The sequence below is a fragment of the Choloepus didactylus genome, chromosome 6 (genome assembly GCF_015220235.1).
Source record: "Choloepus didactylus isolate mChoDid1 chromosome 6, mChoDid1.pri, whole genome shotgun sequence".
NCBI classification, from domain to species: domain Eukaryota; kingdom Metazoa; phylum Chordata; class Mammalia; order Pilosa; family Megalonychidae; genus Choloepus; species Choloepus didactylus.
In genome coordinates, this window is record NC_051312.1 from 103,643,728 (window position 1) to 103,671,257 (window position 27,530).

Here is a 27,530-nt window from a genome sequence, read left to right on the forward strand (position 1 = left end):
CCATGACAATTTCATGTATAGTGTCACAATACAAAATGTCGCAGAATATTAGAACTGTAATGTAAGTATAAAAACTATCAGCTTAAAAGTGGAAATCCCTTTTAAAAGGAAGACAGAGAAAGGAAGAATGAAAACTGGCATAGAGAGCAGAACAATTTTATACCTTCTCAAGAATGTTCTAGCATGAAGACATATTGATAACTTTTTTTCCTGTTATATTACAGTTTGGTTTCCAGCCATCCAATTGATTCAGCAGGAGAATGATTTTTTTTTTTTTTTTTAGCAGCTTTGAGTTTGTAAACAGATTTAGATGTAGTATAAAGAAACATGAGGAAGATTTGTTGTTGTTGTTGTTTTTAACATCCAATTTTTCCCAGCATTAGCACATAAGAAGGTGAAATGAGAAGCAATGTGAAACTTATTTCTCTTTATTCAAGTGAAAAAAAGACTCAACATTTGCTGAGATGGTTAAAATATGTGTCAAGCAAGTAAGCACATTCCAAAATTAGTGGTGGATAACTGTCAAAAGAAAAAAAAATTCACTATTGGCAAACTATTTCTAATCATTTTTTTTTAAATGCAGTAGCCTTGATTCTTGATAACGATTGTATAATTATATAGCTTTTATCATGTGACCATGTGATTGTGAAAACCTTGTGACTGACAATTCCTGGGTCCAGTTAATGGGCAGATGAGTAATAAAATAAAGGCAAAAAAATACATAAAACTCGGAGAGAAGAGGAGTATGGGAAGTTTGGAGTGTTCTTTTTTATTTTTATGTATTTTTTTTTTGGTGTAACGAAAATTGTGGTGACAAATGCACAACTATACGATGCAACTGTGAGCCACTTTTTGTATACTTTGGATGGATTATATGATCTGTGAATATATTGCAATAAAATTGCATTAAAAAAGTAACTATTGACAACTTTCTAATCAGATTTTAAAAAATAATGAACTGTATGGAGGTATTGCAATACTGAAGAACAAAGAATGTTTATTCAATTTTTGATTTTTTTTTACTGAAAATATCCACATATGTGCAGAGTAAACACTTCCATTTGCAGTCAGGACTGGAGTGTAAGTGAAAGCCATGAGATGGCAAAAAAAAAAAGAGAACAAAGCAAATTTTACTCAATTGATGTTTTTGCCAAACGCTCCCAAGAGGACCACATTTCCTCAGAAAGAAACAAACTTCCTTATGTCAATTCCAAGTAATAGTTTTAGCTTTCTGTCTATGAGCTAGATGAAAGCATTTATTTAAAAAGTTAAAGTTTAGTGAATTGTGAAACTGCCAGGAAATTGTTATAGTGGTTGCAACTAAACTGCCAGTATTTTGCTGAAAGAATTAGCAGCTAGATTTACATGGGAAAATAGAGGACCTTAAATTTATTTATTCCAAGGGCTAAAAAGAAGATTAAACCAAAATATATGTTCTAAAATTAATAAAGGAAACAGCAATTTGCCACTCACTGAAGGAGCCAAAGTTCCTTGGCTCTTTCCTTCCTTGCTTGCCGTGAGGTTCAAAAAAATCTTAGAGTGCATCTACTCCAATAATCAGCTTGTGCTCCAAAGTGTACTTAACAGAGGTAGGTCAGAACCTGCAGTGTTCCAGGCTAATTCAAATTGATGGTTCTCTGGGCTCTGGGGAACCACTGCTGTCATGAAGTTTCCTATTTTCTTTGGCAGTTTATTGAGCTTTTAGTTGTTCTGAAAGTTAGAACTTTACCGTTTTTAATTTTGGGCCCTATCCTAGTCCTCTGTAGCCTCACAGAAAAATTAAAACATAAACAAATAATGAGACTAGAATTTAAAGGTCTAACCTATTTCCTACTAAGTCATTCAACAAATACAGCTGAGGACCCACTAAAAGACAGAAAGACACACTAAAAGAAGGAGTGAGGTCACAATCTACTTCCAAAAACATCAAATAAAACAAGCATGACACAGTGATATATTATTTAACTTTCTTTCATTTATAAATGTTTATTGAAGGCCTGTTATTTGTCAGATATTGTGCTACACATAGGAGATAAAATGCTTACTAATACAGTTATGATCCTGGCCCTCATGGAGTTTAAAAGCCAGAAAGAAAGACAAGCAAGCAATTATGATAGAGAATGGTCAGCATTATTATATTGTGGGGCCTTCTAACACATAAATCTCCAATTTCGTATCCACCAAGTCTTCTCTTCTATAATAGAAATGAACTATTAAATGCAAAGTTACTCAGCAAAACAAAAAAATAAAAACTTTAGCAGTAGCGTAGAGGTGAATCTCAATTCCATATTAAATACATTCTTAAACATGCTGGTTTTTTGGCTGTACTTACATCCTAAAAATTAGCTTGAAAGCATACAACACTTTTAGACCTCTGGAGGCAGGTAATCAAAAAAAATTTTTTAAACAACAAAGAACCAAAAATGCAAATAAAGCAACATTCCTGATTTGTGCTTCTAGAACACTATAAAATTCATGTCTTTGTAAGTTGGCATTAACTATGAAAAGACAAGAGAAGTGTGGCTCATTTTCCAAGTACCTATAAAGTTCCATGTGCAGTAGGTACTGAAGATATACAGGGAGAAATACAGATTATCAGTCTGGAAGAAGTCAAAGACATGCTATCACGTAATTCCATTACAACAGTGTAAGTACCAAGTAGAACCAAGATAATGCCATTCCTCACTTCAATGGAGAGTTGGGAGGGTTTCACAGAGGAGGTAGCACCCAGGTCCTGAGTGATGAAGGATTTATCAGGTCCAGAGGTGGGTGGAAAAAAGTATCCAGGAAGGAGTGGTATGGCTGGACTGTTACTACTTCATTCTTGTGAGATGTAACATTCCCGGAGTAGCATACTAGCACTTTTTGCTATAAAAAGTCATCTGAACCGACAAAGTAATGATAGCAAACTGCTCTCTAGAGAAAGTTTCCTCCACTCAAGCAGGGATGCAGGAAAAAAGTCCTCCTGGATAAAACTGACTGGGTGTAGCCCCTCATTTTAGACTTACCAAAGCTGAAATTAATCAAGTGAGAAGGAAACCAGCCCATCGTTTAGCAATGAAGAGCTAAACGATAACAATCAGGGTGGACACTACTGTAATTAAGAGAAGTCAATTTGGTAGGAGTACTTAAATTGTACTTAATTTGAGGTTTACAAAACTCCCCTTCCAATTTTTGGGACTATAAAAGGAAGAAGATAAATATTTGTCTTGAATGATAGGATACCCCTGGCTTGGGAAAGAAAGTGAGCTGACTCATTTTAAGAAATGTTTAGGTCTAAGAGAACCTAAGCTTCAAGCCAATTCTTCTAAGATTTCAACAGGAACCAAGACAGCACATATTATATTCCATTAAACTAACACTTACGACAAATACAGACTGGGATACACCAGAAAATCTATCCAATGTGACTCTAGATACCATTACTTCTTTGTAAAACAACTTCCCAATCCCCACTCTCTAGCCCCAGAGAAGTTTTTTAGTTTGAAAGACTAACCCTTAGCTTTTTACAGTTAAAAGCTGAGTGAGCATAAACACTGTCTGAGACCAATAATCCCTATCTGTAAAATGAATCTAGAAATATCTACTTCATAGGGGTTTTTTTAAGGTAAAGTCTGTCAAGTTCTTAGCAAAAAGCATGGCACTCACTTTAAAAAAAAAAAAAAGTATTACCTGTCCCATCTTTTTGGCCAGGGTACTGCAGGATACCCTTCAGCAGTGTGGCCTATCTCAAAGCACCATTTTTTTTTTTGTCTTTTTTTTGTTTGTTTGTTTGTTTACCCCCTTTAAACAGTATCTCAAGAGATACTGAAGTCTTATTTTCTCCTTACAGTAGATTCTGGGATTTCTCAAGGTAATTAGAGAAAGGGAAGGCACTCAAGAAGAGACAATTTATCTTGCACTGCGAATAAAACAAAACACAAAACTCAAATGCTAACCCATCTGGAAAAATCATTTCAATACAAGAGTATTCAAAAGAGAGAAAAAAAAAAGTGCTATATATTGTTCCTCTGATTAGAAGGCTAAATGGTGAAGCCTCCTAAGACTTTGTCTCTTCTGGATTTTTTTTTTCTTTTTCCTGTGTAGTCTGGCTGTTCACAATCCAAAATGGTGGTTACTGCTTTCCAATGAAATGTTCAGGAGGGCAGCAGCCTTGGAGGTAGGTTACCAGGATTCCTCTGCATTTTAAGTGCATTCCTCTGCATTTTAAGACTGCAGAAGAGACTGGAGCTGCTAGAAGCCTCTGCTAGCTGCTAGAGGTAGGTCGGTTGCTGCATGCTGCTCTGCCTCAGCCATAGTCTGCTCTTGGTTATGGTTTTAAAAGAGCCCCTCAACAGACGCTCTATTTAATAACTACAAGACAATAAAAACTGGGGTTATAAGCCAACAAGGGATCATGTTGTCTCTTAATCAGTAATGTTTAAAGATATTAATTTCTTTTCAGTAAAGAATGCCAGCACTAGTTTTTGAGAGGCTGGCATTTTTTAATGCTATTTAATCCATTCACAAAAAATCTCAAGCTGAATGCTTAAGCAACATGTATTGCACATGCAGCCAACATGCAGAAGCAGCACATGCAGATGCAAATGAAAATTTGTATAAACCTAATATAATTTTGAAATGTACCTAATAAAAAGGCTAACTACTAGCCATCTGGATACACTAACATGTATACCTTACAAATTATTAATGTAGGCCTCAGTTCTTCTTGGATTCATATTTTCAGGTACTAGGCTATTTATCCCACTTACAGAACAAATACTAGGTTTATTTCCTCTACTGGCTGGAGTGTCTGCCTAATCAGGTAGAAGAGTTAAAAGGTTTAGGGCAGAATCTTGTAAACTGCATTCTGAGAATACCTTATTTTGTGTGTGTGTGGAAAAAAATAGTCAACTTACTTTGGGAAAAGTTATCACTTAGTAGCTATTAACCATACAATATATTAATGATTCTGAGAAGTCCTGAAATGAAGAAAACTATTCAGCATAATTTATGCCTATTCAACTACCAGAAAATAATTCAGAAGAGACAGCTTATTAGTTTCAGCTCTTAAACTCACTTTGCTCTGCTATTAGTGGCTGCCTAGAACAATTTCTGAAACTTAACAGGATGAACTGGCACAACTTACGAGCAATTCCTACCTCGCAGGTGTTTGGGCCACTGGTACTTCATTTAACAGTTCAGAAGATATTGATATAGGATGAGGCTATGGTACTTTCAACACTTGTCCCCAGTTCCTTTTTTAATATCTCACTTCTAGTATATAACAGCTAAGTGAAAGAGGAAGGAAAGGGGGAGATTATGTAAAAATGTAAGGAAGGGTAGGTCCCTATCAACTGTGTTCTCTAACCACTCATCTCCCATCAAATTTTGCACATCTAAATGTATGGATCCAGTGAGGAGAACTGATTTCCCAGTCAATATTCTATTCTGAGTAGGAGCCAGTTTTAAACAAATGGGTGATGCCACAGAGGGAGAGTGGCAGGTATGCTAATTTCTCTGGAAGAGCCATCTTCTCTACTAGAAGACAGCCCTAAAACGCCATAGCTTTACAGGGTTCTCTCTCCAGGAAGTCCTTTTAGGAAAAGAATCAGCAACCTAAGGGAAGACAGTAACTTCAAGTGTGTTACTTGAACTTGAGATAATCTTTTCTTAACTAGGTCTTCACCCCTCTGGATTCACGTCTACTTATGACATGACAACTGTTCTTGGAGACCTAATTCGATGCTTGCAAATTGAACATACTAAAGTGAAAAAAAATCAGTCTCATAAAATAGAACAGGCAAGCAAAAAATGTTATGAAGAAGCAGATAAGCAGGCTTAAGCAAGATACCTGAAAGAAAGCCATAATCTCTCCAGTCTCCCTCTGTCTGATGAATAAGCATTAATTTGCATAAGCCATTAAGAAAAAAGCGCTTGCTTTGAATAAGAAAGTTAAAAATATTAATGGAGCTCACCCATTTTGTTCCTCAGATGTGGTAACTCATATATTCCCACAGTTCCCAGCTGCATGAATAACTGACTGATAAAATCAGTGACATCCTACGAAAAGTTTACAATGGTAAACTGAGTCATTATGTTGCAATTAAGCATCATCACAAAAGAAAACATGATATAGGCATGCATTAAGTGCTAAACTTCTGATACTTCCCTTCAACTGAAGCACTCTTAAAAGTAAAGTCTAAGGAGTTAAAAGTTAATATATATATATATATATATACGGGACAAAATCCTGATCTTGATATATTGAATCTATAAGAAAAAAGAAACCTATCCCAACAGCAAATCTTCTAAAGCTGAATTGTAGTAAATTAAAAACAAACCCTGAAGACACAGCAGAAAAACAATACAAGATGTGGACCCCTCTCACCCCCCAAAAAACCCTTTATTGTGGAAGTACATGATGGACATCTCTTGCTGTTGTGGCAAGCTTGCAATTTAAGAACACAGAATGCAAATAAAACCTCTGGTGCGGATTTTCCAACATCCTGTTTTTATTTTGGGCAGCAGTCTGCTTTAAAAATATTTATGGCAGTGTTTCCTATGCTATAGCTTTACCAAGACTGGTAGGCCCCAAACAAAAGCTCAATTAAAAATCAGTGACGTTTGCCTGAGTATCACTGAATAAAACTTTTGACCAAAATAAGTCCAGTTTCCCTTCTATGCATCTTCAGCCTTCCAATCGGCTCAACCTTCATTAAATTTAAGTCCCTTCTCTGCTGTTCCGTTTTCTAGTCAGTTTCTTTTACTGCCTCAGAGAAAGTGAAGTGAGAAACAGTAAAAGATTAGAAATAGAAAGCCTATCTCACTTAAAGGCACTCTTTAGAGCTTAGTTTGTTTCTCATGACTTCCTTCCTCCAGGCAATTTGTTAAAGATGGTATACAGAAGTGCTTAACACATGCTCATCATGAAAATGAAGCACATAAAAGCATTAAGAAGAAAAAATAATCACTTATCAAACATCACATAAAGCCAGCCATAATTAAACATTTTCACATTCTGCTTTGTTTTGTTGCATTATTTTATATAATAATCTGGCTGCTTTTAATCTGCAGGTACTTTTAAAGGGTACAAATTTGTTGGAGGGTGCCAAGCATAACCAAACCTAGGTAAGTACCATTAAAACTTAAGAGTTTTAGCAAGTGGCCGGTAGGTAATAAAGTCTTCTGTTTGGCCAGCTTAAGTGTTCTGAAAGAAAATTGGATGTGAATGCCTCTCAAAAAGTTTCCATTTTGTCATAGGCCTAATTACGCCTTACTCTTTTTAAAAATTAAAAAAAAACCTCAACTTTTTATTTTAACAAGTATACAACTCAGAATTTCCTGTTTTAACTATTTGGTACTACTACTTCCAATATCCATTACCCCAACTTTTTCATCACCTCAAACATACACTCTGCACCCTTATAATGTTGCTTCAAATGTGTAAATACCTGCCTGTGTGGGCCCCAAGAGCATCTGAATTCAGATCTGCATTCAGAAAACAACGCCTGCAGGTAGTTGATTAGAAAAAAGTATCTTTCAAAATATATATACCTAGCACTTCCAAACTGAACAAGGCAAAACTTTCCAGAGTCAAGATTTAAAACCTTCCAAGTTTGTATCTAGTCACAAAAAAAGAAAGACTATCCCCACTCCACTTGCAATTTCTCAGTTAAAATCAAAGGAAAAAACGTCTTAGGAATCATGAAAATTGCTCAATTTTTCAGGTGAGGTCTGAATAAGGAAAACTTAATAAAGCAAGTTTCTAGCAATAGTCATATCAAAACTGCAAGAAAACTGGAAAGCAAGGGGGGGATGATGAGGAAGCTGTGAGCTGTGTTTGCCCTGTTAAGCAGCAAGATGCTCAGAGGGAGAGAAAGGGGGATGGAGGGGGGAGGAGCAGGAACCCAACAGAACAACCTGCTTCTATCAACTGTTCTACAAACTCCAGCAGGAACAATAAGAAACAATGTGATCAAAGTACAGGAAGAGGGCAAGAGAAAGCAAGTGGTAGAGTGGTAGGGTCTGGTAAAAGTTAATGGAGAGATATAGAAATCCAATTAATTTGTACAGTAATTATGTATAGAATAATAACTATGATGTGTATGTAGCAAAAACTAGTCAGCTATTTTTTGTAATGATAGGAGCCTGAGTGGATTATGTTGTAAAAGACACTTTAAACAGCAAATACAGCTTACATTTTGATGATTACTTTTTTTAATGCAAATTTTCTTTTAACAGATGCTTTCTAGGTCTGTAGGATAAATTCTCATGTGCTTTACTCAACAGTCTCTCATTAAATAGGTTTATGTTTTCTTGAGTTACACACCCTGCCCTGTACAGTTTCCTCAGCATCTTGCAGAAATACCCTGTTGATTGTGGTAAAATTGGGCAGATATTTTGTGTTTAAAAACATCAACAGAAGTACTTTACTTTCCAACTACCTAAAGGCAACTTCATCTTACCATTTTTTAAATTTGTTTTAATCTCTGCTCCCTATCACTTTCAGTTAAATCTGCTAAAAGAATAAGGTGTTTTTTAATGCTGCAAAATATGTTTATCTAGAACTACTTGATAATGAAAAAAAGAAGACTTAAAACCAATTACCTTATGTATATTCTACTATGCTTATTGAAATTATGAAATTTATCACAAGGCCTAATTACTATCAGTCAGATCAGTTGATTTTTTCAACAGAAAAATAAAATGTGGTCCTGATAATAGTTCTGAAAAATGGACACTTTAAAAAACACACTGAAATTAGTAGGGTAGGACACTCTTTCTATTGCTATTTCTAAGGAGAGAACAGCATTTTCCCAATGCAGTTTAGAAAGAAACATATTATTTAGGCAGGGTTTCACTCTACAATAGCAGTATGTATTGACTGTTGCCACTTACAGTTGAAAACACTTACATCCCTATTTGGCTTTTAAAAGTTGTTTCTATTGACCTAATGTAGCTAATATTCCAGGCTATGGCAAAATGCCCAAGTTGCTTACACTATGATTCAAAAAAGAAATACAAAGAACTGTTCTGATTCCTCATTCAGAAAGCCTTTCCCTCTGTCTTTTTCAGACAGAAAAATACTAACAGAGAGAAAAATAAGGGAGAGAAACTGCTGTTATCTATTTCTGATTATTATTTCCCTGGAAATTAAGTCGTGGTTTCCCCACCAGTTATCCCAATTCTACAGAACTGAAGAATGAAAAGTTGTATATAAGGGAATCAAAAAGCCAAATGGGTAAAATATTAATTTATCTATTTTTTAACTTTTTATTTTGAAATATGTTCAAGCTTACAGGATAGTTAAAAAAATAATACAAACCCTATACAGAAAACTCTGACATACTCCTAGCTCCCTCCAAATTCCCTGATTCACCAATTTTAACTTTTTGCTACATTTCCTGTATCTTTCTGTCTGTCTGTCTATCGGTTTATTGAGCCATTTTCTGAACACTTGAGTGCAGGGTATTTACGTACTGCTCCCAGAACCCGAAATACTTCCATATACATTTCCTAAGAACAAGGATATTCACTTACATAACCACCTTAAGTAGCCTACCGCTTCTAAGTAGCTTATTTTTTATTTAGTGCTCACCCTGTGGCTGCGGTCTAACAGCTTTCTGGAGCTCTGAGAAAGATGTTTCTACCAGTTCCTTCTGGTTGTTCAAAGATCCTGCAGAAGGACAGAGCCCTGATCTCAGTCTGCCATCTTATCGGGGCAGAAGTCCTCATCTATTTTTATAGACTCTTTACCAACTTTCCTTTAAATTAAAAACTTATTCAACCTCCCATTTCCCAAATGAATTCTACTTCATTCATTTTTATTTTTAACAAATTTTGCCTATGTATTTACTACGTGTCAGGCTCTGTGCTGGTCACTAGAGAGATATGCATATGATAGACCTGATTCTGGCCACGCTGGGCTACCCTGACTATAGTTATCTTCCTACTCTGGACTTCAGTAGCACTTCTTGTCACTAGTGACCTCATGGACAACATACTTAGAATAAAGAAGAGAACTAAAGGGTCAAGGCCAACCCCTGACTCACACAAACAATTTTTTATTACAGATCCCCTGAAAGTCTGGGCCCAGCTGCTTGAGAACGTTTGGTGAGCAGGAGATCAGTAACTCTTATGCTCTCTATCTCTCAGTTTAGCCAGAGAAGTTATTGACATCAATTTATTTAGTACACTATATTACCCCAATGAGTCATTTAGGTCAATCTCTCAGAGCCAAAAGGCAATGATAAGAACAACAACATAATACCTCCAAGAAAACCAATTCTATAACCACTTATCTCTCCTACAGATTCAAAACAAAGCCAAATGACTAAGGCTGCATTCAGAAATAAAGGTCTGTAATAAAAAAGTAAGAATTTAGTCATACTTACCAAAATGTGAATTTAAATATAAATGGATTGTACATAAGCACATACAGATCAGATACTTTTCAAATATAGATCAGGTACTTTTTTAACCTGTTTAAATATGTGAACTCATAATATTAAATAAAGTGGCACAATTGTGACAACTAACTTCTCTTAGGAACAGTGATGCAAAGTCACTGAAAATGTCAATACATTTTCCAACAAACTAACCTTAAAAAAGGCAAACCACTTGTAGTCATTCAACACAATCTCAAAGCCTTGATTGTAAATGATGGTGAAATGGCCAGAATTGCCAAGGTCATCAAATGCCATATCCAGCTTCTGAAGGTGCATCACAGCTTTTTTTTGTGGTGGTCCTAAAGAAAAGAAGGAAAACAACAAAGGGAAATTAGGTATTTGGACTTCAATGTAGGGAAAAATAATCTCTATAATTTCCATTATTTTATTAAGCTGCTTTCTTTCATTCTACCCAGTTTGAGTACACCAACTGGCTTGTGAAGATACTAGTCACCATTTTGTCCCCTCACTCTCTATGGTTTGAGAGGGGTCCCAGGCAAACCTCTGAAGTGAGGATTCTCAAAGATCTCTAGAGTTATGTCATGTGTGGCCCAACAGGGAGACTACTGAAAGTACGGCCCTCACCTTTCCAGAGCATCCAAACACTGAAGAAACTTCCCCAATCAGGGGAAGAAGAGGAGAGACAGAAGATAATGAAAATCACAAGCAGAAATGGGGAGGACACAATATGGTAGCCCAAAAATAAAAAACATAAAAATAAAGGGTATGACAGATAGAAGGGTTAGCAGTCAGATCATAAGGAGGACAAAGTGTTAGGCCCAGGAGAAGACAGTAAAGGATCACTTCAGAGAAGAAATGGGATACCTTTCTCCTCCATGTTCAGAACCTCAGAATGTGAATCCTTCCAAAGTATTCCACACATGCAAGCTTTCTATCCTATAAAACTAATTTGCACAGACACGAGGTAAATTTTAAACCTTCAGAAGAAAGGTGCCTTTAATTCCTGGATTAAGGTCAAACGTGTGTTTCGTATGCAAGGGCTGCCCAAAAAAGTGTTCTATTTTGTCCATCTGGAGGTTTCCACATATGCCCAAATCAAAATCACTGGGCCCTTTCCCAAAACCTAACAAAAGGAGAAAACTTTTCTTGCTATGTCCTCGCGTGTCTTTGAGCTCATTTCTCTTCACCAGCCCACACATAAAAACAACAACTTCCAGATTGACCAGGGAATCAAAAGACTGCACGTTTCTAATTCTCTTCCAACCCAAAGAAAAAATGCAAAAATTGAAGGAGAAAAAAGTTCTTGAAAACAGTGGCGTAGCCCCGGGATAATCAAGCAAATGTGAAGCTCTCAGCAGCTCAACTTCTACTTCGCGACCCCCGAGCCCAGCCAAGACGTTCCGGCCCCCCACTCCCTCAGGGCGGGGGCGCTGCGTGGAGAAGGGCGGAGGGGCGGAAGGGGAGACCCCCGCGGAGGGTCGCCAGTCACGAAAGGGCCGGCGCGGGGGAGGCGGGGGTCCGGGGGACGCGGGCGGCAGCGCTTACCCATCACCGAGCAGTTGACATGGTCGCGGGAACCGCTCGGGCCCACTTCGAAGACCCAGGTGCCCAGCAGGTCCGGGTAGGTGCAGTTGGCAGGTGTGTCGCCGCGCACGGGGCGAGCGCCGGCGAGAAGCAGGAAGGCGGCGAGCAGCGAGCAGGGCCAGAGACTCATGCTGTCGGCGGCCCGTGGAATTGGCGGGGAGGCTGGAAGGGGAGGGAGTGGGAGTGGGAGTGCGGCGGCCGCGACGCGAGGCAGCAGCGGGAACCGCGCGCGCGCCTTAAAATAGCCCAGGGGTCCGGGAACACTGGAGGTCGGGCCTGGGAGGGGCGGGGTAACGGCGGGCGGGGGGTGGGCGCAGGGAGCGGCCCCGCCTCTCAGGTGGGGGGCCCGGGAGCGCGTGCCGCCCCTCACCTGTCTGCAGCCACATGTAAACCTTGGGAGAAACCCGGGGATAGCTTCTGTGGCTCAGGAACGTTTCACGTTTTTGCAGAGGTCAGGGTGAGCAGAATTCAGAACCACATGCGCTCGACTCAGACTTCGCTTCTGGTAAAGTAACGTACCAGAGAGAGGGGAAAGGAGAGAGGAAGAGAGGGGGAGGGGGCAGGGAGGGAGAGGGGGGGGAGAGAGAGGAAGAGAGAGGAAGGGGAGGGGGGATAGAGAGGAAGAGAGAGAAAGAGGGCAGAGTTCTAACAAGTGGGGTTCTCTTTTACTCGCCATTCTTTCCCCTTTAATCCTCTGAGGCTCATTTACCTCATTACCACGTCAGTATTTTTTTTTCCTCCGAAAAATTGAACTTGCCACCCCTAACTACCCTAGCCGTTTGAAAACTGCTCTTCCTTCCATTTTCCAAAACTTTCACTACCTTTTTTTGTTTGTGTTCTGTTTTTTTGCTTTGTTTGGTTTGGTTTCTTATTAACGTTGTTTGCTCATTGCCCACTGGAGAATTCAGTTGTAGTGTGAATTTGCAGTTTAGTGTTGTTCTCCGCTGCAGACTTTGTAGGGATTAGTTTCACAAGGCAAAACAAAAAAGGCTCTCAGAGATCGTGTTGCTCAACCTGTTCTCATTTTTCAGATGAAAAGCAGGAGGCCAGAGAGGATATAACTTGCTCAGGGTGAAAGGGAGCTAGTCGGTTGGTGGGAGAAAGTTGGTCTCTGTGCTCACCAACAATTAGTAGCCTGGTGTCTTCTTGCTCAGCTTAAATATGGCCTCTATGACAGCTTTCCCCGGCAGTTGGTGGTTGGGGCTCTTTATCCCACAGAGCCTACTGTGTTGCCGTCTAGACCACAGTGATGAACAAGACAGATGTGTGTGCTCTCTTGGCCACATGCATTTTGCACTCATCACACTGGTTATAAGAATTTCTATAAATACCTTCCAACCAGATTTTAAGTTTTCAAAAAGAAGTAGGTGTTACTTTCACTTTTGTCTATCTAGATCCTGGCTTGGAAACACTCAGGAGGTGTAAAGTGCACTTAATGTTCTTATCTTGGTTTCTAAGCTTGAAAGCCAATTTCGATTTGGCAAGGGCAGTTGCCTTTGAAAGCACAGAATTGAAAATGTTCTTTAATGTAGGCACACAAACTGCAAAGGCAAGGGTGGGGCCAACACACTCCATTTAGGTTTAATAGTCCTTCTTTCCTTAGAATTAAAAGCTGGCAGCATATAATTTAACTAACAGACTTTTGACTTCAAGATACACAGTGACAGAGTAAGTTGCCTTCTTTACTCTTGAGAAAGTGTGTCATTGGTTGTTAAAACATTACAATGTTTAGTAGGCTATTAATATTGAAGAGTTGACCAATCAAGTTGGAAATTTCTTTGATAGGTATAACCACAGTAGCTCACTAAGTTGTGAAGAAAGTGTAGAACTGTCTTTACTCAATGAATAGTAAATAGAAAGGGATCTTGGAGACCTCTTAATCTAATGGATTCATTTTAATATTGGAAAATGGAGATCCAGAGAGTTGGATGACTTGCTAAATGTCTGTCACACTGCCAGTTAGATTCAAGAATAAGCTTCAGGTACCCTGATTTTCAGTTTAGTTTATTTCCACTAATTCAGTAATTCCCCAACTATTCTAAATTCCATTCCCCTTTACTATTCTAAATGAAATTCGTATATCAGCTATTACATACTTAATAAAAAAAAGAAAAAAGAAGTGCGATACCAAATGTAACATAACGGAGAAGTAAAAAGAATTTTTAAATAAATTTCTAATGCAATAATATCTATTTCATTATGTAAATTGCTCAGGTATGAACACACTAGAAAACATAATGAGACATTCAGATACTTGTTTCTCACACTTCTATGTGGAATTGTAGAATTGATCTGAATGGGACAAGTGCAATTGCAGATTGATTTCAGATGATTTATAACTCATATCTTATCAGATGGTCACTCAGACACCACAAAAGAGTTGTTAACGGTGAATAACTCTTGGTCAAGTTCCCAGGAGAATAAAGTACAGTCTTCTGTTAATTTACATGGAAGCTGCAGCCTGAAAATTCAATGTATGTTAAAATGATATGAAATACAAGGTTCTGAGTTTTTATGCAAAACAGTTTGGCACTAAACAGATAAAGCAGATTTATAGAGAGGCAGCGTTGCTTAGCAGTGGTTTTCAGAGTGTGGGGGCAAGACCGACAGGACCAGCTGCTTCAGCATTGCTGCTGACTTTTTAGAAATGCACAGGCTTGAACCCTGCCCCAGACCTACTGAATTAGCAACTGCCTGGGTAGGTTCCAGCTATCTAAATTTTAACAATCCTGATACGAGCTGAAGTTTGAGAACCACTGGTTTAGAGATTAACAGCAATAACCCGAGTTAGACTGCCCAAGTTTGAAACCTGGCTCTGCTGCTCCCAACTGTTTGATTTTGAGCAAATTATTTTACTTCTTTTTGTGCCTTGGTTTTGTCACCTCTAAAATGTGTATAAATATATCTCCTTATGACTACCGCATATGGTCATATTACTGTATATATTTCTGTTAGAAAACTTTTCCATGTTTATTAGACAGTAAGGTCCAAGGCACAGAGATTGTCCATCCTGTTCTCCATTGTAATCCTAGGACCTTAAATAATTCCTGGCTCAAATATTTGTAAGTGCTCTAATATTTGTTGACCATATGAATGATGGGATGAAAATAAATGTATCTGTATGATGTGTTATTTGACATTATGATTTTTATGTTCTCTGCCTCCTGAATAAGTGTGAAAAACACTGTACTAGAATGCGTATCAAAAGAAAGAAAGCTCTTCAAAATAGAGAAAGAACTTAACATATTGACATAGAATGCTGTTTGGTATTGTGTATACCTCTGGCATTAGTTGCAATAGTAAGAAACAAAGTAATTTTATTTATTTAGGAGTTTACATTTTAGTAACATGATTCACATATATTTTCTCATTTATTTATCATACAATTATATGAGGAAGATATTACCTAATTTATATTTTATCCTTGCCAAAACTGAGACTCAGAGAATTAATTAGGAAACAATGCCTGTGAAAGTAAAAGCGGGGAAGGGAAAGGAATAGGAAGGAAAAGCCTTGAGAGTACATTGCGGATGTGACTCCTGTGAAAGTAGGAAAGAAGATTAGGGAAAAAGAGACTCAGGCTGTGGTACAACTTTGAGATGGTGTCAGCCAACTCAGCAGGAAACTTGGGTACTTGGAGGAGCTTGGCTTGGGTAGAAATGTCCATGCTCTAGTACCCCTGCTGCACTTAGCTCCTTCACTTCAGCTGGAAAGCAGAGGTGGTGTGCCGGTTTGGATGTATTATGTCCCCCAAAACGCCATGTTCTTTAATGCAGTCTTGTGGGGACTGACGTATTAGTGTTGATTAGGTTGGAATCTTTGGATTAGGCTGTTTCCATGGAGATGTGTCCCACCTAACTGTGGATAATACCTTTGATTAGATTATTTCCATGGAGGTGTTGCCCCACCCATTCAGCATGGGTCTTGATTAGTTTACTGGAGCCCTATAAAAGCTCACAGACAGAGTGAGGTGCTGCAGCCAAGAGAGACACTTTGAAGAACACACAGGAGCTGAGAGTGGAGCTGGAACACAACCTGGGATCAGCAGAAGCCAGCCATGTGCCTTTCCAGCTAACAGAGGTTTTCGGATGCCTTTGGTCTTCCTTCAGTGATGGTATACTTGTGTTGATGCCTTAATTTGGACATTTTTATGGCCTTAAGACTGTTACTTTGTAAGCAAATAAACCCCCTTTATAAAAGCCAATTCATTTCTGTTATTTTGCATAATGGCAGCATTAGCAAACCAGAACAGGTGGATTCTGAAGTCATAAGAGCTGGGGGCTGTCTGCAAATTGTGCTCCAGGCCGCAGGTTCTCTCAAAGAGCGATGGGAGCAGTATGCCTCCATGGTGGCCATAGTGGGGAAAGTTCTGTTTGAAGTTAGAGGTTGAACCATAAGCATAAAAAAGAAGATTGGACCGTTTGTTCAGGTTTTGTGATGTCCCGAGTACTGTTCTCTGTTTCTGTCCTTCTGATCTCCTAGGTGGATGTCTCAACACTCTGCTGAGATCTCATGGCCCTGTGTTCACAATTCATTGTAATAACTTGATTGACTGACCTTTCCATGAGGACCCACACCCCCTGAAGCAAGACTGTGTATTGTTTTTCTGTTTCAAGGTTTCTCACAAAGCCTGACCAAAAATCGCTCATTCATCCTCTCAGTAAAATTTGGAGAAGGAAATCAGGAAGACAAACAGGGAAGAATAATAGAACAAGTGAATAATGAGCTTTCCAGTGCATGAAAACTCAGCTGATTAGAGCTTAGCATTATGGTGAACAAAATCATTTGCTTGCTTAGAAATGATGCCCAGATTGATTGATCACACTATAACAGTGTTTCTCAAACTTGGTCTCAGGATTCCTTTGCACTCTTGAAAGTTATAAAGACTCCAGAGAGCTTTTCTTTATATGGGTCATATATAGCATTATTTGTGCTTTAGAAACTAAAGGTGACAATTTTTCTAATATTTATTTAATCATTTAATAACAACAATAAAATAATAGTAATACACTTTTTTTTAAAAAAAGCTGTATTTTCCAAAACATAAAAATTTAGTGAGAATAGCAACCTTGTTTAATAGTTTTTTTAAAAAGGTTAAATTATCTTATCTACTCCCATAATCCATCTTTTATGATATGTTCTTTTGGTTAAAGATTATGAAGAAAATCCAACGCTACACAGATACACAATTAGGAAAGGGAGAGAACCTTTTGGACTCCTGGAAAGGACTCAGGGAGCTCTGTGGGTCCTCAGACCACATCATGAGAACCTCTTCATGAGAATAATTTTCCACCCTGTGATTCTCTTGCTGACAGCTCTCTCAAAAATGTGTGCCTTTGGTCACAAGATGAGCAGCGAGGAGCAGAGAGTGTGGTTAGATGACTGCAAACACAATTCCAAGTATGGAAAAACCACTCAAAGCACATTTCCACCAGTTGTGGTTACTAGTGTCATCTTGATATATCATGGGTGGGAATATTCTAGGTCTATTCAGTTAAGATATAAAAATAGGAGGAGTATGTCTTTGAATTGATATAATAAAACCTTATAAAGTTAGAAAAATAATTATGGTTATTTTCATTTGCACAGCACATTCACATATTATGTCAGACTGATAGTAATCTCTCAGATATCATTTACTCCCATTTTACAAATAAGGAAATTGGGGTTCAGAAAGGATAAGTGACTTTTCCATGGTCATGCCACTAATGAGTGTGGATCTGAATACCAACAAAAGAAATCTGGCTTTAAGTTAGCTCGTTAGAAAGGAATCAAGAAAGTAAAGCTTTGTCTAATAATTGATGCAGTCAAATATAAAGCTAAAAGAAGAACAAAGTTTTTACAAGTGAACTGTTCAGAAGATGCAAGTTAAGGTGGTTGTGGAACTGCAAATTACTGAAATAGTCTCTGCTATTTGATCCCATTCTCACATCAAACTTCCTTCTATTAAATAAACCAAGTGCTTGGAAATGAAAATTTTGAGAACATTATTTTTTCACTAATAGGCCAGAATTACCCTGTAAGTCACATGGGGTAAGACGTTGACTCCCAACCTTAAAGATCCAACAAACTTAATAAATGTGTCCACTTTGCTCTCTTTTCACGGACAACACTCTGGTTCAATACACCAACATTTCAAGCCTAAGTGCCATCCTTGACCCTTCACTCTTTCTCACCTCCTCTCATATAGTAATCCAGTTTGTCCTACTGAATCTGCCTTATACCAATGTGAGTTATTTAAATGCCATGAGATCAGGTTACTCCTTTGCTTAATACTCTCCAATAGTTTATCTTTTTATAATCCTTGAATAAAATCCTGCAAGGCCCTGAACCTACTTCTTCATTCCTTCAGTTGCTCACTGTCATGGAAACACTTGCCTTCTGTTTGATTCTCAAATCCTTCCTGTTCAGGACATTTGTACTTTGCTATCTTCTATGCTTGAAATAATTTGCCCAATTTTTCACATGATTGCTCATTCTTGTCATTTTATGAGATTCTCACAAATAAATATTATCTCCTCAGAAAGACTTTTCTTAACCATGCTATCTGTTCCAGTTTGCTAATGCTGCTGAAATACAAAATACCAGAAATGGATTGGCTTTTATAAAAGGAGGTTTATTTGGTTACGCAGTTACAGTCTTAAGGCCATAAAATGTCCAAGGTAAGGCATCGACAATCGGGTACCTTCACTGGAGGATGGCCAATGGCACCCGGAAAACCTCTGTTAGCTGGGAAGGCATGTGGCTGGTGTCTGCTTGCTCCCAGGTTGCATTTAAAATGGCATTCTCCAAAATGTCTGCATCAGCTTCCAATGGCCATCTTCAAAATGTCTCTAAGCTGTAGCTACTCTCTCAGCTCCTGTGCATTCTTCAAAGTGTCCCTCTTGGCTGCAGCAAGTTTGCTCCTTCTATCTGAGCTTTTATAGAGCCCCAGTGAACTAATCAAGGCCCACCCTGAATGGGCAGGGCCACACCTCCATGGAAATAATCTAATCAGAGTTATCACCTACAGTTGAGTGGGTCACATCTCCATGGAAACAATCAAATAAAAAAATGACAATCTGATCAACACGAATACAAGATCGCATTTTTTCCTTTTGTTTCTTGTGCTTTGGGTGTAAAGTCTAAGAAACCATTGCCTAACCTCAGGTCCTGAAGATTCATCCCTATGTTTTCTTCTAGGAGTTTGATAGTTCTAGCTCTTATATTAAGGTCTTTGATCCATTTTGAGTTGATTTATGTTATGGTGTGGGACAAGGGTCTTCGTTCTTTTTTTTGCAAATTGAGATCCAGTTTTCCCAGCATGGTTTTTTGAATAGACTGTTCTTTCCCAATTGAGTGATCATTGCTGCATTGTCAAAAATAGGTTGGTTGTAAATGTGAGGGTTGATTTTGGAGTTCCCAATTCTATTCCACTGGTATGTAAGTCTGTCATTGCTCCAGTACCATGTTATTTTGATTACTGTGGATTTGTAATCAATTTTAATATCAGGAGGTACGAATCCTCCAAACTTATTCTTCTTTTTCAAGGGGTTTTTAGCTATTCGGGCCCCTTGCCCTTCCATATAAATTTGATAATTGGATTTTCCATTACTATAAGAATGTTGTTCAAACTTTGACTGGGATTGCATTGAATCTATAAATTGCTTTGTGTAGTTTTGACATCTTAATATATTTAGTCTTTCAATTCATAAACATGGAATGTACTTCCATTTAGTTAGGTCTTCTTTAATTTCTTTTAGCAATGTTTTGTAGTTTTCTATGACCAAGTCCATTACATCCTTGGTTGGATTTATTCCTAGATATTTGATTCTTTTAGTTACTATTGTGAATGGAATTTTTTTGTCTTGATTTCTTCTTCCAATAGTTTGTTGCTTATGTAGAGAAACACTACTGGATTTTTTGGTATTGGTCTTGTAACCCACCACGTTGCTGAATTCATTTCTTAGCTCAGGAAGCTTTGCTGTAAAGTTTTCAGGATTTCCTGTATATAAGATCATATCATCTGTAAATAGGAAAAGTTTTACTCCTTCCTTTTCAGTCTGCATTCCTTTTTTTTTTTTTTTTTTTTTTTCACCTAATTGCTCTGGCAAGTATTTTCAGTACAATGTTGAATAACAGGAATAACAGTTGTTGTGACAGAGAGCATCCTCGTCTTGTTCCTGATTTAAAGGGAAAGGTTTCAGTCTTTCAACATTAAGTAGGATGTTAACTGTGGGCTTTTCATATATGCCCATTATCATGTTGAGGAAATTTCTTTCTATTATTATTGTTCTAATGTGTTTTAATTAAGAAAGGATGCTGTATTTTGTCACATTCTTCTTCTGCATCAATTGACATGAACACATGGATATTTTTCCTTCATTCTGTTAAAATGGTGTATTGCATTAATTGTCTTATGTTGACCTGCTTTTGTAATGCCAGGCATGAATCCCACATGATCATGGTGTATAATTCTTTTAATATGCTGTTGGATTTGGTTTGCTAGTATTTTGTTGAGGGTTTTTGCATCTGTATTCATAAGAGGGATTGGTCTGTTATTTTCTTGTGATATCTTTATCTGGCTTTGGTATGAGGGTGATGTTGGCCTCATAGAAGGGGTTATGGAGTGTTTCCTATTCTTCAATATTTTGGAACAGTTTGAATAGAACTGGAGTTATGTCTTTTTGGACTGTTCAGTAGAATTCTCCTGCAAAGCCACCTAATCTTGGGCTATTCTTTGTTGGGAAGGTTTTGAATACTGATTCAGTCTCTCTACTAATAATTGGTTTGTTGCGATTTCTATTACTTCTTGAGTTAATGTAGGTAGTTTGTATGTTTCTAAGAATTTGTCCGTTTCATCTAGATTATCTAACTCATTGCATACAGTTGTTCATAGTATTCTCCTGTAGTCCTTTTTATTTCGGCAGTGTTGGTATTAATATCCCCCATTTCATTTCTGGTTTTTGTTATTTGTATCTTCCCTTTTTTTTCTTTGTCATTCTAGCTAAAGGTTTGTCTATTTTATTGATCTTTTCAAAGAACTAACTTTTGGTTTTGTTGATTCTCTTTACTATTTTTTTGTTTTGTTTTGTCTTCTGTTTCATTTATCTCCAGTCTGATCCTTATTATTTCTTCTCACTCTGAGTTTAGTTTGTTCTGCTTTTTCTGGTTATTCCAGTTTTGTGATAAGGTTTCTGATTTGAAATCTTCCATTTTTTTAATGTAAGCATTTAGAGCTCTCAGCACTGCTTTCACTTCATCCCATAAGTTTTGGTATGTGGTCTTTTCATTTTCACTCATCCTAAGTTGTTTCCTAATTTCACTTCTGATTTCCTCTTTAACCCATTGGTTGTTTAAGAGTATGCTGTTACTCATATGACAACATGGATGAACCTTAAAGACATAATGCTGAGTGAAATAAGCCAGACACAAAAGGAGAGATATTGTATGTTACTCATAATGTGAACTCTGTGAAAAATGTAAAATAAGTGTCTTACAATGTAGAATATAGGGGATCTACTCTGGAACTTTGGGTATCTGTGTGACACCTGAAACTCAGAGTTAGAGCTCAGCAGCTATGAATGTCAGCATTAGCCCATACAGCAACTGTTAAAAAAAATGAAAAGAGCTGTTGGGCTTCCTCACCTGGATTGTTGCTGAAGTTGTCACAAACACTGAGGACTGGTGGTTTGATGTGCCGAGGCCTCTATCACAAGACTTGCCCTTATGAAGCTCGTCACTGCAAAGGAGAGGCTAAACCTGCTTATAATTGTGCCAAAGAGTCTCCCCCTGAGTGCCTCTTTGTTGCTCAGATGTGGCCCTGTCTCTCTAGCTAAGCCAACTCAATGGGTGAACTCACTGCCCTCCCCTCTACATGGGATCTGACACCCAGGGGTGTAAATCTCCCTGGCAATGCAGTTTATGATTCCCGGGATGAATCTGGACCCAACATTGTGGAATTGATAACATCTTCTTGACCAAAAGGGGGATGCAAAATGAAACAAAACAAAGTTTCAGTGCCTGAGAGATTCCACATGGAGTCGAGAGGTCACTCTGGTGGGCATTCTTATGCACTATATAGATAACACCTCTTAGGCTTTAATGTATTGGAATAGTTAGAAGTAAATACGTGAAAGTATCAAACTGCAACCCAGTGGCCTTGACTCTTGAAGTTGATCATATAGCAATGCAGCTTACAAGGGGTGACTGTGTGATTGTGAAAGCGTTGTGGATCACAGTCCCTTTATCCAGTGTATGGATGGATAAGTAGGAAAATGGGGACAAAAAACTAAATGAAAAATAGAGTGGGAGGGGGAGTGATGATTTGGGTGTTCTTTTTTACTTTTATTTTTTTATTCTTATTTTCACTTTTTCTGGTACAAGGAAAATGTTCAAAAAATAGATTGAGGTGATGAATGCACAATATATGATGGTACTGTGAACAACTGATTGTACACTTTGGATGATTGTATGGTATGTGAATGTATCTCAATAAAATTGAATTTAAAGAAAAAAACTGAAAAAGAGTCAAGACTTCAGTTAGAGTTATGAATGAAGCAGATCTGGTTAGGACTAAGGCAAATCAGGCCAAATGGTAAAGGATGATATTGACTGTGTTTTAAAATTTCAACTTCTGTGTGAGACCAAGGGAAGAGATGTTTACTTGGTAAAGGATATATATCTTCTACAGCACACTAAAAAAAAAAAAAAAAAAGATTATAGGGGACCTAGAGTTAGTCAGAAGCTAGTGAAAGGGGAACAATAAACTAATATGTATAGACAGGACTATGAGGGTGATCTTAATGGTATGGGAATGGTCAGGTGTGACTATGGTTCATTAATGGGATTATAAGTATCAGTGATGCATTGAAAATGAATTGTTTAAAGGCATGTAACCCACAAAGTAGCACCACAAACCTAAATAAGTGTTAGCATGATACACTTACAAGTTATGACACTGGTTCAGAGGGTTAACAACAAAGTGGTATGGAAAAACTACCCATTATGTATTAAAGACTATATTTAATAGGAATATCTTACCAACTCAACACTAATACTTGGGATGAATAGTTAGCAGCTGAAAGAGCTCTGGGATGTATTATGTTATGATAATTTTTTAAAGTTGAGAGTGATGATTGTACAACTAAGTGAAGATAATGTAAGAAACTGACTGTTTATCTTGGGATAGAATATATATTAAGTGAAGTTAGGAACCCACTACTTAATAAATGAAGCCCTTGACTGGAGGCTTGCTCTTGTGAAATTTAGGGTTTTAAATAGGAGGCTGACCCCTCCTATAATTATGCCTAAGAGGCACCTCCAAGGAACCTCTTTTGTTTCTCAGATGTGGCCTTTCTCTCTCTAAGCCCAACTTAGCAAATACATTCATTAACCTCCCCCCACCCCCATGAGGGACATGACTCCCAGGGTAATGAATCTCACTGGAGATGTGGGAAATGATTCCCAGGAATGAGCCTGGCCCTGGCAGTGAAGGATTGAAGATGCTTACTTGACCAAAAAGGGGAGAAATAAAGGTAACAAGCTGGAGTCACAGTGGCTGACAGATCCCAAATAGTGTTGAGAGTTTATCCTGAAAGTTTCTCATATGCAAGCTCCAGCTTGACATCCCAAATGGCCACAGTATGCCAAGCCCTTACCAAAAGTAGTCCCCAAATACCTAGGTCCCTACCTGAGATTCTATAAAAGATTCACTCACTAAATTTTATCTTTCAGAAACTTAAATCCACCAGAGTGTTCCTATACCAGACAAGTCCTAAAACTCAGAGACAACAGCCTCTATAATATACACAATCAGATGCAGCCCCCTTCCCCATACTGTCGACACCCTTTTCAATATAAACAAGTTAGGGTGGTCACAGCTGAGACACCCCTGAAGATGGAAAAAGAGAATAAGTGAGAGGAAGGGGTAGCAACAAACAAGATAAAATTTAACAAAGTTGTGTGTGTGTGTGTGTGTGTGTGTGTATTATATATATATTTAGATGCTGGGGTGTTGAAATGGCCGGAAGGACCATTACATGGTGGAACTGTAGCCTACAGCATCCTTTGGGATTTGCTCTATAGCTGCTCATTGAATTGTGCCTTGAAGGTCAACCTTTCTGTATATACCTTGTATTGCATAATATGGAGAGGACTGAGACTGTGGAACTGTTATCCATAACAATTTTTTAAATTACCTGTATGACTGCTTGTTGAGCTGTGCATCGAGACTTGACACCTTTCTGTATGTATATTTTACAGTAATGGAAATGGCTGAAGTTGTGAAACTGTGACCCATGAAATTCTTTGAAATTTGTTCTCTAACTACTTGTGAAATTGTACTTCGAAAGTTATCACTGTTGTGTATTTATGGTAAAGTTCACAATAAAAAAAGTATAAAAAATATTATAGAAAAAAAGAGTATGCTGTTTCATTTCCACGTATCTTTGAATTATCCATTCTTTCCTCTGTTTTTGATTTCTAGCTTCATTCCATTGTGGTCATGAATATACAGTGTATGATTTCAGTATTTTTTAATGTACTGAGACTTGTTTTGTGACCCAACATATGGTCTATCCTGGAGAAAGATCCATGTGCACTCAAGAAGAATGTGTATTCTGTTTTTGTTGGGTGCAGTGTTGTATATGTGTCTGTTAGGTCCAGTTGGTTTAGTGTATCATTCAAGTCCTGTACTTCCATACTGATCTTCTCACAAGATGTTCTATTCATTATTGTGTTAAAGTCTCCTATTAATGTAGAACCATCAATTTCTCCCTGCAACTCGGTTAGTATTTGCTTCTTATATTTTGGGGTTCTGCTATTATGCCCATATATTTATAGCTGTTACATCTTCCTGTTGAATTATCTCCTTTATCAGTATATTATGGCCATTTCTGTCCCGCATAACAGTTTTTTACTTAAAGTCTATTTTATCTGGTATTAGACTAGCCAGCCCAGCTCTCTATTGATTAATACTTGCATGGTAAAATTTTCTCCATCCTTTCACCCTCACCCTACTTGTATCTTTGACTTTAAGGTAAATCTCTTGCAGACAGCATATAGTTGGATTACACTTATTTACCCATTCTGCAAATCTCTGCCTTTTTACTGGAGAGTTTAATCCATGTACATTTAAAGTCACTACCGATAATACCAGACTTTCTTCTGCTATTTTGCTATTTAGCCTTTGTAAATCTTGTATGTTTTTTGGCCCTCACCTCCGTTAAGCCTACTTTTATGTTTATTTGCTTATTTTGTTGTACTACATTGACTGCCTTCTCATTTCAATCTAGATATATTGTTCATCTGTCTTCTTTGTGGCTACTGTGGGGTTAAAATTTAACATCCTAAATATATAACAGTCATATTTTGTTTGATAGCAACTTAACTTCAGTAGCATGCACTTAGCACTTTTCATATTTCCCTCTGTTCCACCACCGTTTTTTATACAAGTTACCACTTATATCTTTGTACATTGTACGTCCAAAACCTAGGTTTATCATTACTTTTTATGCATTTGCATTTTAGCGCCTGTAGAAAGTAAGAAGTGGAGTTACCTACCAGAAAGTAAGAAGTGGAGTTACCTACCAAAAAATTCAATACAATAATGCTGACATTTATAATTACCCAAATGGTTAACTTTACACAGGTCTTTATTTCTTTATGCTGCTTTGAACCTCTGTCTAGTGTCCTTTCCTTTCAGTCTGAAGGACTTCCTTTAGCATTGCTTATAGGGCAGGTCAAGTAATGAACTCCCTCAGTTTTTGCTTATCTGATAATATCTTGATCTCTCCCTCAATTTTTTTTTTTAAAGGATTCTGCATTTATTTATTTTTTTAATCTTCATTTTATTGAGATATATTCACATACCACGCAGTCATACAAAACAAATCGTACATTCGATTGTTCACAGTACCATGACATAGTTGTACATTCATCACCTAAATCAATCCCTGACACCTTCATTAGCACACACACAAAAATAACAAGAATAGTAATTAGAGTGAAAAAGAGCAATTGAAGTAAAAAAGAACACTGGGTATCTTTGTCTGTTTGTTTCCTTCTCCTATTTTTCTACTCATCCATCCATAAACTAGACAAAGTGGAATGTGGTCCTTATGGCTTTCCCAATCCCATTGTCACCCCTCATAAGCTACATTTTTATACAATTGTCTTCGAGATTCATGGGTTCAGGGTTGTAGTTTGATAGTTTCAGGTATCCACCACCAGCTACCCCAATTCTTTAGAACCTAAAAAGGGTTGTCTAAAGTGTGTGTAAGAGTGCCCACCAGAGTGACCTCTCGGCTCCTTTTGGAATCTCTCTGCCACTGAAGCTTATTTCATTTCCTTTCACATCCCCCTTTTGGTCAAGAAGATGTTCTCCATCCCACGATGCCAGGTCTACATTCCTCTCCGGGAGTCATATTCCACGTTGCCGGGGAGATTCACTCCCCTGGGTGTCTGATCCCACATAGGGGGGAGGGCAGTGATTTCACCTTTCAAGTTGGCTTAGCTAGAGAGAGAGGGCCACATCTGAGCAACAAACAGGCATTCGGGAGGAGGCTCTTAGGCACAATTATAGGGAGGCCTAGCGTCTCCTTTGCAGCAACCGTCTTCCCAAGGTTAAAACCTATGGTAGAGGGCTCAACCCATCAAACCACCAGTCCCCTATGTCTGTGGTCATGTTAGCAACCATCGAGGAGGGGTAGGCCAATACCCGTGCATTCTCCACAGGCTCCTCAAGGGGACACTACATATTTTTTTCCTTGTTTTTCTTTTTTAAATCAAGTGTATGAAAAAAAAAATTAAAAAAAAAAAACCATACAATAAAAGAACATTTCAAAGAGACCATAACAAGGGAGTAAGAAAAAGACAACTAACCTAAGATAACTGCTTAACTTCCAACCTGTTCCTACTTTACCCCAAGAAAGTTACCTAATATAGCAACATTTCTGTGAACTTGTTCTTACTATATCCATCAGAAATTAACAGACCATAGCCATTCCTGGGCATCCCCAGAACGTTAAATAGTTTATCTGTTGTTCTTGGATTATTGTTCCCCCTTCCTTAATTGCTCTCTATTGCTAGTTCCCCTACATTCTACATTATAAACCATTTGTTTTACATTTTTCAAAGTTCACATTAGTGGTAGCATATAATATTTCTCTTTTTGTGCCTGGCTTATTTCGCTCAGCATTATGTCTTCAGGGTTCATCCATGTTGTCATATGTTTCACGAGATCGTTCCTTCTTACTGCCGCGTAGTATTCCATCGTGTGTATATGCACATTTTCTTTATCCACTCATCTGTTGAAGGACATTTGGGTTGTTTCCATCTCTTGGCAATTGTGAATAATGCTGCTATGAACATTGGCGTGCAGATATCTGTTTGTGTCACTGCTTTCCGATCTTCCGGGTATATACCGAGATGTGCAATAGCTGGATTGAATGGTAACTCTATATCTAGTTTTCTAAGGAACTGCCAGACTGACTTCCAGAGTGGCTGAACCATTATACAGTCCCACCAACAATGAATAAGAGTTCCAATTTCTCCACATCCCCTCCAGCATTTGTA

At 37.9% G+C, this 27,530-nt stretch overlaps 1 protein-coding gene and 1 long non-coding RNA gene across 6 annotated transcripts in view; one reads left to right on the forward strand and one right to left on the reverse strand.

Moving 5' to 3' along the window:
- The window catches only part of CTSC (cathepsin C), a 35,287-nt gene extending 22,787 nt beyond the window's left edge, over positions 1 to 12,500 (reverse strand). The window contains exons 1-5 of one of the 5 annotated variants that reach the window (XM_037841020.1): positions 12,346 to 12,498; positions 11,937 to 12,137; positions 10,584 to 10,729; positions 5,958 to 6,042; positions 1,956 to 4,353 (exon numbers count right to left, since the gene is read on the reverse strand). In XM_037841020.1, coding sequence (XP_037696948.1) covers positions 4,343 to 4,353; positions 5,958 to 6,042; positions 10,584 to 10,729; positions 11,937 to 12,137; positions 12,346 to 12,361 — 459 coding nt within the window. In that variant the 5' untranslated portion in view covers positions 12,362 to 12,498 and the 3' untranslated portion in view covers positions 1,956 to 4,342. Of the gene's footprint in view, positions 1 to 1,955; positions 4,354 to 4,375; positions 5,271 to 5,957; positions 6,043 to 10,583; positions 10,730 to 11,936; positions 12,229 to 12,345 lie in introns of those variants that run through there. The other 4 variants (XM_037841019.1, XM_037841021.1, XM_037841017.1 and 1 more) reach the window with 4 other exon arrangements.
- Positions 12,327 to 27,530, forward strand: part of LOC119538207 — a 128,912-nt gene continuing 113,708 nt past the window's right edge. The window contains exon 1 of the long non-coding RNA XR_005217525.1: positions 12,327 to 12,480. This is a non-coding gene — a long non-coding RNA (uncharacterized LOC119538207). The remainder of the gene's footprint in view (positions 12,481 to 27,530) is intronic.